The following is a 14,960-nucleotide window of genomic DNA, read 5'->3' as shown; positions in this document are numbered from 1 at the left end:
AGTTCAAAACCTCTTAAAGTAGCCCAGGTCCAGGGAGGTTGAGTCATTTGGACTCAGCTTTATTTCTTTCACACCCTCTGCTGGAAGCTGGTCCATCCTTGCTGCTTGACACAGTCGCTGCAGGGAAGAAACATCTGCACGGCATGTTTCAAGGGGCCTGGCGTATATGACATACTGTTCTTAATATGTTTGCTCCCTTTCTTGGCGCTATGTGTTTTAACCAAGGTCACCTCTCCGAGAAAGATTGTTTCCCCAGGTAGGGATTTTTCCCTGAAGTTAGGGAGGGAATAAAATCCCTTAACTAAGTGCCAGGCAGGTAGTTAATCACTTTAACTACAAACAATCACGCTTAAGCTACATAATCTTTACTTCCTGGAATGGAGATAAGAAACGCCCTAACGGGGGAAAAAAAAGAAAAAAAAAAGGACACTTATGTAATACCCTTTGTAATACTTTTAGCAAAAAAAAAAAAAAAAAAAGAAAGAAAGAAAGAAATGAATTGCTGTATTCAAAAGAACTGTCACAATAAATTTTCAATGCTCACAAAAAAAAAAAAAAAAGAAAGAAACGCCCTAACCTTTGGAATAGAAATTGATAGGATTAAAATCAACTGGTATAAATACAGATGTAATAAGACAATAACACACAGAACTTGGCTGGAGATCCTGGCTAGAGAACCCAACTATGCTGATCAACTAAATGCTGCCTCCGTGTCATTCCTTCTTCGCCGACTCCGTCCACACCTTTGGGAACCCCTGGACCTGCTGGGGCTGGACCCCAGCAACCCTCAATGCCCTCTTTGATTGTTTTTTATTTATTTATTTATTTGTTCAAAGCTGAGAAAGACCCCACCCTCCTGGCCAGAGCTCTGAGGACTTGGTCTCTAGGGCCCGCATCTAGACTTGTTGCTTAAGTCTCTGTGGTTTCCCCAACCATTAATCGGGGAACACTGAATGCTTCAATGAGAGCTCACAAGAGTAACCGTCCCCGCCCTCTGCCCCTCCCATCCCAAGGGACTCAAAAATCCAGTCCTGGTTCCTTTCCACTCACACACTCAATAGCTTTATTTGCCTTTGGCTGGTTTCTCAGGGAGGGGAGGGTGAGCAGAGGAGGGGATGGGGGGGTGGGGGGGGGATGAGGGCTGGCAGCAGCCTGGGCTTCATGCGCCCTCTGGTGGGCCTTAGAGGCAAGGGCTAGAATTGCAGCCAAACCCAAAGGATTTGGTGGTCTCGAGGCCAGTCAATACAGTCTAGGGGAGGGCTGCAGTGTTCCTCAGGTCTGCACCCCAGACCCAGCTTCAGGAGACTGGACATGTTGGGAGGAGGCCCTGAATCTCTGGCTCTCATACTCGCCCGTGTTGGATGCCCGCATGTTCTGCCGAGCCTTCATCTGCTTCAAACGATTCTTGTCCACTTCCCGCTTGGTGAGGATGAAGAGGAGGATACCACAGGGGAAGCCGATGGCCCTAGGGGTGGGGAGATGTGCACGGGGTGTGGGGAGGGGCCACGCCTGAGTTAGAGGGGCTGGGAGGAATCTCATTCCAGCTTCATTGATCTCATGAACACTGCAACACCTCTTGTATCTATTTAGCCTCCTCGTTGGCTGCTGGAGGGCCCTACACAAATCAGATCCTGCTGCTACTCTGCTTAAAGTCTCATAACAGCTCTCCATCACTTCCCTGCCAAGTCCAAACACCCAGGCATGGCACAAAAGGCCCAGTGTAGGTGGGTCTCTGCCCACCTCTACATTCCTTTCCCCTGTAGCCTGACACCTCTCAACATGATCCCTGCAAGCCTACTATACAGTCTATGCATGATTCCCCAGATGGCCCATCCTCTTTCCCTTTTCAATTCTTGGCAAAGTTTCTCTCTGCCTGAACTGCCCAACATCCTCTCCCAGAGTACCCTTCTTAATCTGAGTAACTGCTACTTGGTGTGGGGAGAAAGGGCATGGAGTCAAAACACCTGGTAAGAATCCCAGCTCTGAGCCTCAGTTCTCTCATCTGTGAAATGCGGATGTAATATTTATCAAAGACTAAAACCTTATACTGTGAAGTCCTGGAACACCTAAGGCGCTGAAAAAAAAAAAAAAAGTAATTTCCCACCCTGATGGGTGTGGCTCAAGTTTGTTGCGTGTCATCCCATGCACCGAAAGGTTGCTGGTTCAATTCCCCACACATTGATATTTCTCTCTCCCTCAAAACAATCCTTTTTGGGGGCCTTATATTTATTGACTTTAACTTATTTTTTTGGTTAATCCTCACCCAAGGATATTTTTCCATTGAATTTTAGGATAATGGAAGGGAGGGGGAGAGACAGACAGAAGCATCGATGTGAGAGAGATGTATCAATTGGTTGCCTCCCACACTGGGGCTGGGGTGCTGGGGATCGTCTGCGACCGAGGTATATGCCCTTGACCAGAATTGAACCGGGGACCCTTCAGTCTGGGGTCGACACTTTATGCATGGAGCCAAACCAGCTAGGGCTCAAAAAATCTTAAACATTTAAAAAAAAAATTCTGCTAAGATCCCTTGGAAAAAATTGGTAATTTACTCCTCCTTTTCCTTTAATATTGATCAATGATATGTATTTAGGTCAGAGTCAAATCTGAATAATAATGTGTGGAATACCTTCGAACTAAAACCCCAACTAGGTCTCACCCCAAGTCCCCCCAAAAAGATGAGGCCAGGGAACCAAATTCATATCAGATTAGCTCAGCTTTCTCCACAGAAAACTCACTCTCTCCCATTTCACATACTTTCCCCCCCTCCCCTGCCCCATGCCTCTGAGATTCCAGTCCTTGCAGCCAGCAATTCTGTCCCCACAGCCCCGGATTCAGCTTACCACCTGAAATGTGGAGAAGTTTCTGGGTTCCGCCCTCCCCCGGTGCCACTCCCTATCGGTGGGCAAAGAGTTAGTTAAAACTCACCAGGCTACTCCCACAGCTTTCATGGGGTTCTTGGCCTTCTTTCGGGGAATGTATTCCAGCTCGGGAGGGAGGGGCTCCGGCTCTTCCTTGCACTCCGGGGAACTGTGGCTCTGCAGCGCCCGGGTCCTGCTCTGGGCAGCTTTGTTAGCGGCGGCTCCTGAGAGAATCCCTGTCGGGCAGAGAATGTGAAGGTCAGGAGGAGGAGGAGGTGGACGCCTGGGAAGGAGAGGTTGCGATCTGAGGAAGAGCAGTGACTGCAGTACGGTGTCACAAGTGCCAGGGAGAATCCGCAGGGAAATGGGAACATCGCCACGGAGGGGACACCTTTGGGAAGCCACCTCCACGTCACTGTGGGCGCATCGCCCTGGTGCCGGGAGAGCGAGCTTCGCGGCTTGGGAGACGGGGCGGGAAGGACCGCAGTGGGACTCACAGGAGACGTAGGAAGGAACTCCGCGGGGATGTTTTCAAACCGCAGAAACGGTAGCACGGAAAGGGAGCTTAGAGGTGGTCTACTCCGTCCCCCCGGTTTCATAGAAGAGGAAACGGAAGCCCAGAGAGAGACGGACGACTTCGCCCAAGGTCACACGGCTAATTATCCGGGGCTAGAACCCGAGCCTCCAGCAGCTCAGGACTCGCCTCTGCACTGCGGTGAGTGTCCAACACCTGGAGCGCGGGAGCCTAAGAAGGCTTCCTTGGGACGCCCTCTCGCAGCGAGGACACGGAGGCGTGTGTAAGCCGACGGCAGAGGGGCGGACTGGGTGACCTCGAGAGACCACCTTACAGCCCCTCAACTCTTTCACCCCGCAGAGGGGTGCGAGCAGGAATCGACAGCCCTGACCTCCTGCTATAGCCGGACTGGATGTAAAAGGGAAAAAAAGGGAGGGGGATCCCCTGCAACCCTGCCCTCCCCGGGGTCCCTCTCCTTACCCCGGAGGACGCGGGCATTCCTCGCCCCCCGGCCCTTCAGCGCCGTAGCAGCCACCACCGCCGCCATGTTCAGATCCCACCCCCCTACACCGCGGTCCCCGCCGGGAATTGTAGTTTGCGTAAGGGGCCTCCCCCGCTCCTTCCGTCCCGCCTACAGACCAGAAACTACATCTCCCCAAAGCCCTCGGAGCGGACCGGCTGAACTACTCCTCCCAGGAGACCCAGAGGCGCGCACGCTCGCTTGTTTCCCTTCTGCCAGGGGCGGAGTCAGGTCGGGCGGAGTTTGGGTTCCCTCTGCCACGCCCCGTCCCTTTCCCAACCCTGCTCTCTGATTGGTGGTTAGGCTATCAGCCCTTTTTCTGATTGGCCAAACGGCTGTCGCTCTCCCTTTCCGGAGAGTTGCTTACGCCTATTTCCTCCCGGGGAGGAGGGGCCCGAGTTCCGCGTCGTCGCGCAGCGCTGACTCTGGGAGGCGTTTGGGCCCAGAGAAGTGGATCGGCTGCTTTCGCCGCATGGAATCCGAATCGGAAAGCGGGGCTGCCGCTGACACCCCCCCACTGGAGACCCTAAGCTTCCATGGTGATGAAGAGATTATCGAGGTGGTAGAACTGGATCCCGGTCCGCCGGACCCGGGTGAGAATGGCCGGTCCTCCGGCCGTGGGGCAGGAGGCGCCCACCCCTGGCCTATGACCCCAGCTTCCCCCCCTCCCCTCCACACCGTACCGGTCATTCCTACCGACTTTCTGCGCCCTTCCCCCTCCTCCCACCCCCACCCTTAGTGCTCGGGCCTGGCCGGGTGGGGGTTCCCCTGACGCCTCCTCCGGCCCTTCCCCTCGCACACCCCCTTCCCGTCATCCCCTCGGTCCTCCTCTCCAGTCCCTGGCCAACGCCAGGTACGCAGCCGTCTCCTGCCCTCGTCCCACACACCTTCTCGCCCTCGCTTCATCCCATTCGTCTGCCCTCACTCTCTTGCCACATGATGCACCCCAGCCCTCCCCACACTTTTCTCCATCCCTCTTCCCGCCTGCTGAGCCCCATTTTTTGACCCTCTGACCAATGCAGATGATCTAGCCCAGGAGATGGAAGATGTGGACTTTGAGGAAGAGGAGGAAGAGGAAGAGGGCAACGAGGAGGGCTGGGTTCTGGAACCCCAGGAAGGGGTGGTGGGCAGCATGGAGGGCCCAGACGACAGCGAGGTCACCTTTGCACTGCACTCAGGTAGGTCTCTGCGGAGATCCGTCCTACACTCAGGCGGGGCGGGCATCTGAGCATCGCATCCTGAGGGAACCGCTGGCCCTGGTCTGGAGGAACTCGCTGGTAGGGGGCAGTGTGGTGGCGTGGCGGGGAGCCTGGCCCCTGGAGTCAGCTGAGAAACCTGTGTTCAAATCTTACCTCGGCTCCTTACCAATTTACGACCTGTATTAATCTCCCTGGGTCTTAGTTTTCTTTTAAAACGTTTCTTTGGTGTAAGTTACACTGAGCATATTTTATGTAATCCTCAAATGTGAGCTCTTAATAAGGAGCCAGTAGCACGATGTTCTCCTCTCTCTGTTTGTACCCAGCCTGGTGGCATCCCATGCGGAGAGCTGTAAGCCCTGCACGTACACTTTCCTGTTGTCCATGGCATCCGTGTGGGGTGGTGAAGGGTGCAGCATCCTCAGGGGGAATCTGCTCTGGAGAAGGATTTGGAGCATGGCGAGCTTGGGAGGGGTTTCTCCAACCATCTGATGCTTGAAACTTAGAAGGAACTTGGATGCATCCTTCTTTTCCAGGAGGAAAGACGTGCTTCTCTGGGTGGAAGGGGGTGGGCTTCCTGCCGGTCCCGAAGGACAGAACCCTAGGTGGGAGCCCCATCCCCTTACTTGTGAAATATCTCTTGGGACAGCATCTGTGTTTTGTGTGAGCCTGGACCCCAAGACCAACGCACTGGCGGTGACGGGGGGTGAAGATGACAAAGCCTTCGTGTGGAGGCTCAGCGATGGGGAGCTGCTCTTTGAGTGTGCAGGTGAGGGGGCCCCGCTGAGGTCGTGTCCCTTTGGAAGTCTTCCGGGGCTAGCCTGCAGCAGTTGTGCATCTAACAGCCATTTATTGACTCTGAAGAGGAATAGCATAGTCTGTTGTGGATATAGGGGAGGGAGGCACTAATTGGGCAAGGGAGTCTGGGAAAGGCTTGAGAGGAGGAGACACAGGCTGACGTAGGGGTATTTGGGAAGAGGGAAGGGTGTGGGTATTCTAGGCAGAGGTGCAGAATGGACAAAAGGGTAAGACCTAGGCCTAGGCTACATGTGGTTGAGTGGAGGGCCAGCATTGTCTTCCGTGGGGAGACCTGGGTGTGTTGATTCCTGCAACTACAATGAATTTGGTCACCTATTCTGCTGGGATCCACTCTTGTTTTCTCTCAGCTGGTCCTTTCAGAGGCCAGATACCTGGGTCATGTGCCCCCAGCATTAGGTGCCCTGATGTTCTCTTTCTGGTTTTTTTTTTTTGAAGGCCATAAGGACTCTGTGACTTGTGCTGGTTTCAGCCATGACTCTACCCTAGTGGCCACAGGGGACATGAGTGGCCTCTTGAAAGTGTGGCAGGTGGACACCAAGGAGGAGGTCTGGTCCTTTGAAGCAGGAGACCTGGAGGTGATTAGAGTGGATTCAACTCAGGGGCCTTGGTTGGTAGTGGGTGAGAGCTAGGAGCTTCGCCTCCACCTTTACTAGACCAAGCCATCTCTAAGCCAGTGCACTCTCACGGTACAGCAAGAATATCTGTGCCTGTTACCTAGACTGTCCCCCCTGACTCAGAAGCAGGGGCAGCTTGGTGGGGCTCAGAAGACAGGTTCCTAGGTGGGATGGGGTGATGGGCCTCCCTGCTGACTCTCCCTCTCTGTCCAGTGGATGGAGTGGCACCCTCGGGCACCTATCCTACTGGCGGGCACTGCTGATGGCAACACCTGGATGTGGAAGGTCCCCAGTGGTGACTGCAAGACCTTCCAGGGTCCCAACTGCCCAGCCACCTGTGGCCGAGTCCTCCCTGATGGTGAGATAAGTTCCCCTGAGTGTCCTTTCTTGAGTGCAGAGAGGTTGGGCGCAAGGCTCAGAGTGCGGGCTCAGCAGCACTGACCTCATAGGCCCCGGAGCAGTCAGCTCCCTCTTTTCCACCCTGAACTGAGTCTCCTCTGCTGGGTCCTGGGTAGTGTTTGTTCCCTCACTTTCTTGTCTCCCTCTCTTGGCTCCCACCGATACCCCCAATTCCCTTGTTGGGTATGTCTGAATGTGTGGTCTGTCCTTCTCTCTTCATCTGTACTTTTGGCCCTTTAGGGAAGAGAGCTGTGGTCGGCTATGAAGATGGCACCATCAGGATTTGGGACCTGAAGCAGGGAAACCCTATCCATGTACTAAAAGGTATCAGAGTCGGGGGAAGTGTTACCCTCGGCCTTTGTGGGGGAGGGGTTAAGACCTGAGACAGGACTCAGGGGACAGGGTGAAGTCTAACATATCCCTTTGCTCCATCCTAGGGACTGAGGGTCACCAGGGCCCTCTGACCTGTGTTGCCACCAACCAGGATGGCAGCCTGATCCTAACTGGCTCTGTGGATTGCCAGGCCAAGTTGGTCAGTGCCACCACCGGCAAGGTGAGTGGGACCTGAAGCCTTGCTGTGGAGCCTTCCGCTCTTCTCCCCTCCCTTTCTTATCCTTCACTCAACCTCCCTGCCTCTCCACCTTCCTTCTCTATTAGAGGACCATGTTTCTAGGACCTTCTCTGATGCTTTCCTCTGGCTCATAGGTGGTGGGTGTTTTCAGGCCTGAGTCTGTGGCCTCCCAGCCCAACCTGGGAGAAGGGGAGGAGAGCGAGTCCAACTCAGTGGAATCCTTGGGCTTCTGCAGTGTGTGAGTGTGAGCTAAGGCTTAGGCCTGGAGGCCGCCTGGAGATGAGAGGGACTGCGCTTGGGGAGGGGCCTGGGCGGGGAGACCAGGAAGGAACGAAGGGCATGTGGGCCCAGGTCCCTCTGTGAGCTTTGTGGTGCTCCCCTCTACCCAGGATGCCTCTGGCAGCTGTTGGCTACCTGGATGGGACCTTGGCCATCTATGACCTGTCTACGCAGACCCTCAGGCACCAATGTCAGCACCAGGTACAGGCACCCGTGGGGAGGCCCAGGCCTCTGTCAGCATCCACCCCAGACCTGGCTCCTGCTTGGTCCTGTCTATGGTCCATGTTCCCACCCTCCCTCCCTGAGATGCCTCCTAGCTCTCCTCCTCTCACCTCCACCTTGCCTCTTGTACCCGTGCAGTCGGGCATCGTGCAGCTGCTGTGGGAGGCGGGCACCGCCGTGGTTTACACTTGTAGCCTGGATGGCATCGTGCGCCTCTGGGATGCTCGGACTGGCCGCCTGCTGACTGACTACCGGGGCCACACGGCTGAGATCTTGGACTTTGCCCTCAGCAAGTAAGTGAAATGGGCAAGGGCTGGAGTCTCTGTATTTGGAAGGTGGGGGTAGCATGTGGAGGGCCACAGGGACCTGGGGGTGTGGGGGGCTTCCTGAGGGAAGCTGGGACCCAAGGCCTGGTTGTGGCTTTGGAGGCAGGAGTACTGGGAAGCCTGAGAGAGTTGCCCTTCTGGTTGACAGTGACTTGCTGGATCTCATGTCAGTCCCGGGGCTGAGGGGCTGGGACTACTCCCCCCATGTTGTGGTTCCTCTCATTCCCTCGCTGACTGCTGGCTTCACATGTGTTCATTCGACACGTGTGTGTCAGCTTGGTGCTAGGCACCTAGGGCATAAAATTGATGTGCTCGAGAGGGCCACCGGGGGTGGGGCGGGGGTTCGGGGGGGCCCTGGGTCATGGGCTTGGGCCAGCCCCAAGGCTCCCATCCCTTCGAGCCTATTCTTTCTGTCCACAGAGATGCCTCCCTGGTGGTGACCACATCAGGAGACCACAAAGCAAAAGTATTTTGTGTCCAGAGACCTGACCGCTAGTGGCTGCAGCCTCTGCTTTGGGTCTGGTGTTGAGGTGAAGGGAGACCCCTCACCAGCAGAGGCAGGAGGGTATGAAGGAAGAGGATGGGAGGGGCCTCGGACTACTTTCCAACCCCTTCACACTGACTTGCCCCTCTGTCCCTTTCTTCTCATGAGACCCACCCCTCACCCCTCAGGCCCCTCCTCCTCCCCCAGACCTGGGGGATCTCTCAGAGGGAGGTTCCGACCTCTTTCTCTTTCACTTTCATTTGTGGGTGTGAGTTATGGGGTGCCTATTTGTATGTGGGGAGTAGGTGTTTGAGATGCCTGTTCTTTCCCTTCCCAAGTCTCTGGGGGTGGAAAGGAGGAAGAGAGAGATTAGTTACAGATTTTAAAAATGTAAATAAAATATACTTCCCAGAGACTATGTCTGTGGATTTTGTGGTGGCTGGACCTGAGGAAGAACTGGTGAGGGGCATATCAGGGCGAGGCCCCCACATGTGCTGGACTTCCAGCACTCAGCCCTCCCTCCCTGCCGGTGGTGCAGCCTCACCTACAATTGCTGCTCTATCCAGAGTTGGAATCTCCCTTGATTCCCTTATTTTAGGTTCTTTCCACAGCTGTTCTACCTGCCTCTCCCCTTTTGCGATATGGAATGAGATACCAATAAACTCGGCCAGAGGACCTTTATTCCACCAATAAAAAAGGGCAGGGTCTCTGATCCAGGGGTGTGCGGACAAGTGGAGACAGGCGTGGCTGAGATGGATGGATGCTTCTAGTAGGAGTAAGCAGAGGCCCTTCCCCTAGTTCAAGTCCAGGTCCGTGCTGCTTTGGCTGCTGGTGCGGTAGGCAGTGCCGGGGCCAGGACTGCTCCGGGAGGCTCTTCCCCGCAGCACCCGGCGCCATCTTCGGGCAGCTGCCCTCCAGGGAGCTGTGTAGCGCTGATCACTCAGCCCCATGGCCACAGGCACGGCCGCTGCACTGGCACTGCCCAGTGAAACAAGGGACAACAGAGTTCCAGGCCCCAGCGGTGGGCGCTGCTCATAGGCCAGCACCGAGAGGAGCAGGGTGGCCACGTAGGGTCCCCAGCACAGCCCAAAGAGCAGCGTGGCTCCAGCCTGTGCCCTTGCTTGCCTCCAGGTCAGGGCCCGGGCCAGGGCCGAGGGCACCCCGCGGCACACTGCCCGTTCCTGCCGGCGGATGTCCTGTAGCTGGCGATGGGCAGTGATCAACACACGGGCAGAGAGAAGGGCCGCAGCACCCACGGCAGGCAGCAGCAGCCCATAGACTTCGAGGTAGAGGTAGGGGGCTGGGAAGACAGCCTGGGAGCTGCAGTTGGCACTAGGGGCCCAGTGGTTCCACCCCAGAGCGGGCAGGCTGGTGAAGAGCAGCGGGCCAGCCCAGGTGAGGAGCAGGGCCAGCCGGGTGCTCCCAGGGGCCCGGAGAGGCCGCAGCACTGCCATGTAGCGCTCCCCGTGCACCAGCAGCAGGTTGGCAAGCAGGGAGAGGAAGGAGAAGTTGGGTGCTAAGTAGAGGAAGAGACAGGACCAGTAGCCTCGGCGGCTCTGGCTCCACAGGCCTGGCAGAGTGGGCAGTGCCAGCCCCGTGAGCAGCCCAGCGAGCAGCAGGCTCAGGAAGAAGCAGCCAGCAGGGAGGCTACGTAGGCGGCGGTCCCCGGCAATGCCCAAGGCCAGGAGCAGGTTGGCCACGACGATGAGGCTTGCCAGGACCAGGGAGAGCCCAAAGGCTCCCATGGGAACAGCACCGGGCACCTCCCTGGTGCTGTTGGGTGTCATCTTGGGTCTGGGGACAGGGAAAATCTGGAGCAACGGCCGACATGCCTGGACAGGAGATGGGGTGGCCAGAGTTAGGGTGGGGCTGCGGGTCACTGTCCTCTTGGGAATACTTATTAATCTAGAGGTTGCAGCCAAATGGACTAAGCTGTATACACATTTTTTTCAATTAATGGCCAATTAAAATTTCTATTTCTGGCTTCTCTTAAGAAATCAGTTGTGGCAATACCTATGTCCTGTGTGGTAGTGACCAGCTGGAGTGGGGACCTCACAACAGGCCACTTCACCCATTTCTGTTACCCGCTTGGCCCCCTTGGGCAGCTGTGCTTATGCCCATTTAAACTGAAAGAATGACCCATCCAGCCCCAAAGCATCTTGCCCACCCCCACCTCTACTGGCAAGGCCTCTAAATTAGCCAAAAGGGAAGACGGGGTGTGGCTGGTGTAGTGGTCAGCCAAAGCTGACAGCCTCCTCTGGGCGAGGGCCAGGTGCTAGAAGTGGTATTCAGGTAAAGGAGAGGGGTCCCTGTCTTCAGATGCTCGAAGTCTGGTGGGAAACCAGAGCATTAGGATTGGGGTGGGGGCAGGAGTGAGGCAGAGAGAGGGATCACTAAGCATCAGAATTAGTGGCGAGGTCAGGGCAATGGTGGCGGCAAGTGGGATGCCCTGTCCCTTGCACCACCATCCCCATCTGCCCTGTGGCCGGTTGGTTACAGATGAGTGAGCAGCCTCTGGATAGGACTTCCAGCCCATAAACTTGACTCATCTGCACCACTAGCAACAGGTCCCTTCCTGGGAATTGGAGGAGAGAGAGGAGTTGCTGGGGGTAGAAGTGAGTGGGTGGCGGGGCGGGGGGAGGTTGGAGGAGGATTGGCAGTGAATGTGGAGATGCCAGCAGCAAGGAGGACACCTCCCACACCCTGAGGCTGAAGCTGACCCCCAGGAAAGGGGAGAGGAGCTGCTGGACAGGGCTGGCCTCTCTGCAGCTCTGCTCTGTCCCTGTCCTTTCCTTCACTTGGCTCCTTGTTTTCAGCCCGCCAGCGCCCCGGCCCCACTGCTACATCAGGAAACAGGGAGGGGTCCTGGACCCTGTGGGAACGCCTGCTTCTGTCCACGGGAGCAGCTGCTGTTGCTAGGATTAAAGTCAATAAGGAAAGGATTCCTACTGCCCCCTCCCGACAGCCACCCTGACTCAGGAGAAGCTGAGGCCCCCACGCTGGGCCTCCAAGCTGCTGCACCCCTTCCCTTCCCCTGTTTTCTCTTCCTCAATCTTCCCTTTGACCCCAACTCAGGACATCTTTTCTTTTCAGCAGCCCTCCGGTTTCTGTTCCCCTTTGTCCCTGCATGTCAACTTGATTAAACCCCACAAGACCTCAGGGTACCTTACTTCCAACCTAGCCTCTGGATCCTGGGCTGGAGCTCCAGCCCTCCTGAGTCCCCTACCCTACCCCCACCAGAGCAGCAAGAAGGGAAGGGCCAGCCCCAGGAGCGACTTCCCAGTGGTGTGTGGGTAGTGTGACCCTGCTGGCTCTGGTGGCAATGGCTTCTTCAGGAGTGGGGCTGAGGTCTGGGGTGGGGAGGGGAGTAGCGACTCACATGGCAGTTGGAGACAGGTGCTCCTCAGCCTGGGCTGTCCTGTGTCAGGGAACTGCTGCAGCCGACCCTGCAGGGCCTCTGGAGATGTCTGATGTCCCGGCCGGGGAGAGCATGGTGCCTCCACTCTGGGATAGCAGGGCCCCAGGCTCGTGGCTGCTGCAGGCTCTGCTCCTGCCTGGGTTCTGGAAGGATGGAACTGTGGCCACGGGCTTAGCCTGGCCCCGCCTCTGAGGGTGGGACCTGGCACACCCCGGCTTTAGCAAGTGGGAGGCCTTCCTCCTCTCCTGCTGGACCCAAGCTTCCCCTTTCCAGCTACTGGCCATAGCTTCACTTAGGGGGCAGATCCTCTCTCAGGTCACTCAGTTTGGAGACCCCTCCCCTGATACTGCCTAGCTCAGCGGTTCTCAATCTGTGGGTCACGACCCCTTTGGCGGTCGAACGACCCTTTCACAGGGGTTGCCTAAGACCATCCTGCATATCAGATATTTACATTACGATTCATAACAGTAGCAACATTACAGTTATGAAGTAGCAACGAAAATAATTTTATGGTTGGGTCACAACATGAGGAACTGTATTTAAAGGGCCAGAAGGTTGAGAACCACTGGCCTAGCTGATCTGAGAAATGCATTCCCGTTAGTGAATGATTTCCTTCTACCCCTCCCCACTTTCTGCTCCAGCTAATACATTTACATTTTATGAGCTTTATACTGGAGTGGCCAGCCAGCTGACAGCATATTGAGCTCCGTAATCCTACCCGTCTGCCAAAGGGGAGTGTGTGTGTGTAATGGTGGCAGTAGGGGGTAGGGGTTGAGTATCTTCACTGCCCCCCATCTTATTGCCTGATGGACCTTTCAGATGATAAAGCCAGCCTTGCCTTCTAGAATCTGGAGTCATTCCGCATTTTCCTCAGCTACTTTGTGAGTCAAGTTGTGGGCTACAAGCTCAAATAGCTCTGGGGTGTGATATTGGGCAAGCTACCTCTGGGCTCCAATTTTCCCACCTGTAAAATGGGGAAGAAAGAAAGCTACTCTTAGGATTGTTGTGGAAAATGTTATGGGATAACATATGTAACTAATTAGATCCCAGTGCCTGACACTTAATGGGGGAAGCCATTCTCAGGGTTGTTGTGGAAAATGTTATGGGCCTGTACACGAAGCAACCAATGAATGTAGATATAAGTGGAACAACAAATCAATGTTTTTCTCTCTCTCTCCCTCCCTCGATGAATAAGAGGCACAAACCAGTGTTGGAATCAGAAAGCCTGGCTTTGGATCTCAGAATCCTGGCTGAGATCCTATTTTTTTAGCTGTATAAATTTGAGCAAGTAACTGAAGTTCTCTTGCCTTAGTTTCCTCATCTGCAAAATGGGGCTCACGTTGTACTCACCCATTGAGACTAAATGAAATATGTGATAAAAACTTAGATCAGTGCTTGGCATATAAACACTCAATGAAAGGTAGCAGTTAATAACATTATTAGGATTTCTGCCCTTCTCTGCATGTCCCTTCCCTCCAGCCAATCCTCCCCTCTAAGAACTCCCCTGAGAAAGGCAGATCGCCTATGAAAAGCAAGAGGCCAGTGGGGTTTTTGCTCCACAAGGAAACTAAGTACAGTCATGTGTCACTTAACGACAGGGATACATTCTGAGAAATGGGTTGTTAGCCGATCTTGTCGTTATGGAAATATCATAGAATTTACTTACACAAACCTATATGGTATAGCCTACTACTCACCTAGGGTTAGTACAGCCTATAGCTCTGTAGGGAAGGAAAAATAATTTTCCCTCTACCCTCTGGACTCTTGGCTGAGACATCCCTTTAATAAGAGACAGATTAACAAGAGAAAACAATTTGATAACATGCGTACTTGGGAGGTAGGAGTCACCCAGGGAAACTGACTCACCAAAATGCCTGAAGCCATCAGCTTAAATACCATCTTTAGCTTAAGACAAAGGATGTTGGGCAGTGGTTCTCAACCTTGGCTGCACATTAGAATCACCTGGGAATCTTTTTAAAATCCTGATTTCTGGGCCTCATCCTCTGGAAATTCTGTTTCTTTGTTACTAATGTTGTGGCCCCACCCAATAACAAAGAAACAGAATTTCCGGAGGATGAGGCCCAGAAATCAGGATTTTAAAAAGATTCCCAGTTGATTCTAATGTGCAGCCAAGGTTGAGAACCACTGATGTTGGGGGTGAGGGAAAGGGCAGTAAACAAGGGGTAAGGTTGTTATGCAAATTTCAGTCAAGGTCTTCTACACTGATAAGACTTTCTAGAGATAAGGTCCTTCCCCCTCTTCCTGGTACAGTGAGGAAGACACGCTTACAAATGGAGAGGTCCCTACAAGCACAAATATCTTTTACAAAGAGTAACTTCTACTTGGTTTTCAGAGCTTTCAAGTCAGAGGGTTTCTTAAAATTAACCAGCCTAAAATAATCCTTATGCTAAAGAGACATATTTGCGGGTGACAAATTCTGTTCCCTTACAGCTCCCAGGCTACAAACCAGAACAGCATGTCACTGTTCTGGATACTGTAGGCACTTGTAACACAATGGTATTTGTGTAATGCATTTTGCTACATCACTAAATGATAGGAATTTTACAACTGCATAATATATTTTTTAAATGTATTTTTATTGATTTCAGAGAGGAAGGAAGAGGGAGAGAGAGATAGAAACATCCATGATGAGAGAGAATCATGAATCGGCTGCCTCCTGCAAGTCCCCCATTGGGGATTGAGCCCACAACCCGGGCATGTGCCCTTTACTGAAATC

General features: G+C 54.2%; 3 protein-coding genes across 6 annotated transcripts; 1 reads left to right on the top strand and 2 right to left on the bottom strand.

The window, feature by feature from the left end:
- Positions 1-1,035: 1,035 nt before the first annotated feature.
- Positions 1,036-3,994, bottom strand: LOC111822956 (probable hydrolase PNKD). The gene is made up of 3 exons (XM_006082510.3): positions 3,856-3,994; positions 2,929-3,097; positions 1,036-1,465 (listed from the first exon to the last, which is right to left on the bottom strand). Exons 1-3 carry the CDS (start codon positions 3,920-3,922, stop codon positions 1,273-1,275), a joined length of 429 nt encoding a protein of 142 aa, XP_006082572.1. The 5' UTR covers positions 3,923-3,994; the 3' UTR covers positions 1,036-1,272.
- Positions 3,995-4,282: 288 nt separating this feature from the next.
- Positions 4,283-9,223, top strand: AAMP (angio associated migratory cell protein). Its single transcript, XM_014462630.2, has 11 exons — positions 4,283-4,488; positions 4,918-5,073; positions 5,741-5,860; positions 6,346-6,485; positions 6,738-6,882; positions 7,164-7,247; positions 7,361-7,476; positions 7,629-7,732; positions 7,884-7,974; positions 8,134-8,288; positions 8,742-9,223. The coding sequence occupies exons 1-11, from the start codon at positions 4,368-4,370 to the stop codon at positions 8,815-8,817; spliced, it is 1,308 nt and encodes a 435-aa protein (XP_014318116.1). The 5' UTR covers positions 4,283-4,367; the 3' UTR covers positions 8,818-9,223.
- Positions 9,224-9,465: 242 nt separating this feature from the next.
- Positions 9,466-14,245, bottom strand: GPBAR1 (G protein-coupled bile acid receptor 1). Of its 4 annotated transcripts, XM_014462649.2 has the most exons (3): positions 13,166-13,912; positions 12,185-12,380; positions 9,466-10,321 (listed from the first exon to the last, which is right to left on the bottom strand). In XM_014462649.2, the coding sequence occupies exons 1-3, from the start codon at positions 13,250-13,252 to the stop codon at positions 9,600-9,602; spliced, it is 1,005 nt and encodes a 334-aa protein (XP_014318135.1). In that variant the 5' UTR covers positions 13,253-13,912; the 3' UTR covers positions 9,466-9,599. The 4 variants fall into 4 exon arrangements, with proteins under 4 accessions (XP_014318135.1, XP_023616978.1, XP_006082567.1 ...); XM_023761210.1 differs by adding an exon at positions 13,921-14,245 and having other exon boundaries at positions 9,466-13,187; XM_006082505.3 differs by having other exon boundaries at positions 9,466-11,720; positions 12,185-13,912.
- Positions 14,246-14,960: the final 715 nt, after the last annotated feature.

Source organism: Myotis lucifugus, unplaced genomic scaffold (assembly GCF_000147115.1).
Source record: "Myotis lucifugus unplaced genomic scaffold, Myoluc2.0 scaffold_3, whole genome shotgun sequence".
Classification (NCBI taxonomy): domain Eukaryota; kingdom Metazoa; phylum Chordata; class Mammalia; order Chiroptera; family Vespertilionidae; genus Myotis; species Myotis lucifugus.
Note: the sequence above shows the minus strand (reverse complement) of the source record. Positions and strands in the feature narration are given on the sequence as shown.

Coding starts and splice junctions, on each gene's coding strand:
- LOC111822956 (XM_006082510.3), bottom strand. CDS start 3,922: ATGGCGGCGGTGGTGGCTGCTACGGCGCTGAAGGGCCGGGGGGCGAGG. Junction 3,098..3,855: donor GAATGCCCGCGTCCTCCGGG/GTAAGGAGAGGG, acceptor TCTGCCCGACAG/GGATTCTCTCAGGAGCCGCC. Junction 1,466..2,928: donor AAAGCTGTGGGAGTAGCCTG/GTGAGTTTTAAC, acceptor CCCCACCCCTAG/GGCCATCGGCTTCCCCTGTG.
- AAMP (XM_014462630.2), top strand. CDS start 4,368: ATGGAATCCGAATCGGAAAGCGGGGCTGCCGCTGACACCCCCCCACTG. Junction 6,486..6,737: donor TTGAAGCAGGAGACCTGGAG/GTGATTAGAGTG, acceptor CTCTCTGTCCAG/TGGATGGAGTGGCACCCTCG. Junction 7,248..7,360: donor CCCTATCCATGTACTAAAAG/GTATCAGAGTCG, acceptor GCTCCATCCTAG/GGACTGAGGGTCACCAGGGC.
- GPBAR1 (XM_014462649.2), bottom strand. CDS start 13,252: ATGTTATCCCATAACATTTTCCACAACAATCCTAAGAGTAGCTTTCTT. Junction 12,381..13,165: donor GGGAAAATTGGAGCCCAGAG/GTAGCTTGCCCA, acceptor CCGTGGCCACAG/TTCCATCCTTCCAGAACCCA. Junction 10,322..12,184: donor CACCTGTCTCCAACTGCCAT/GTGAGTCGCTAC, acceptor TCCTCTACTTAG/CACCCAACTTCTCCTTCCTC.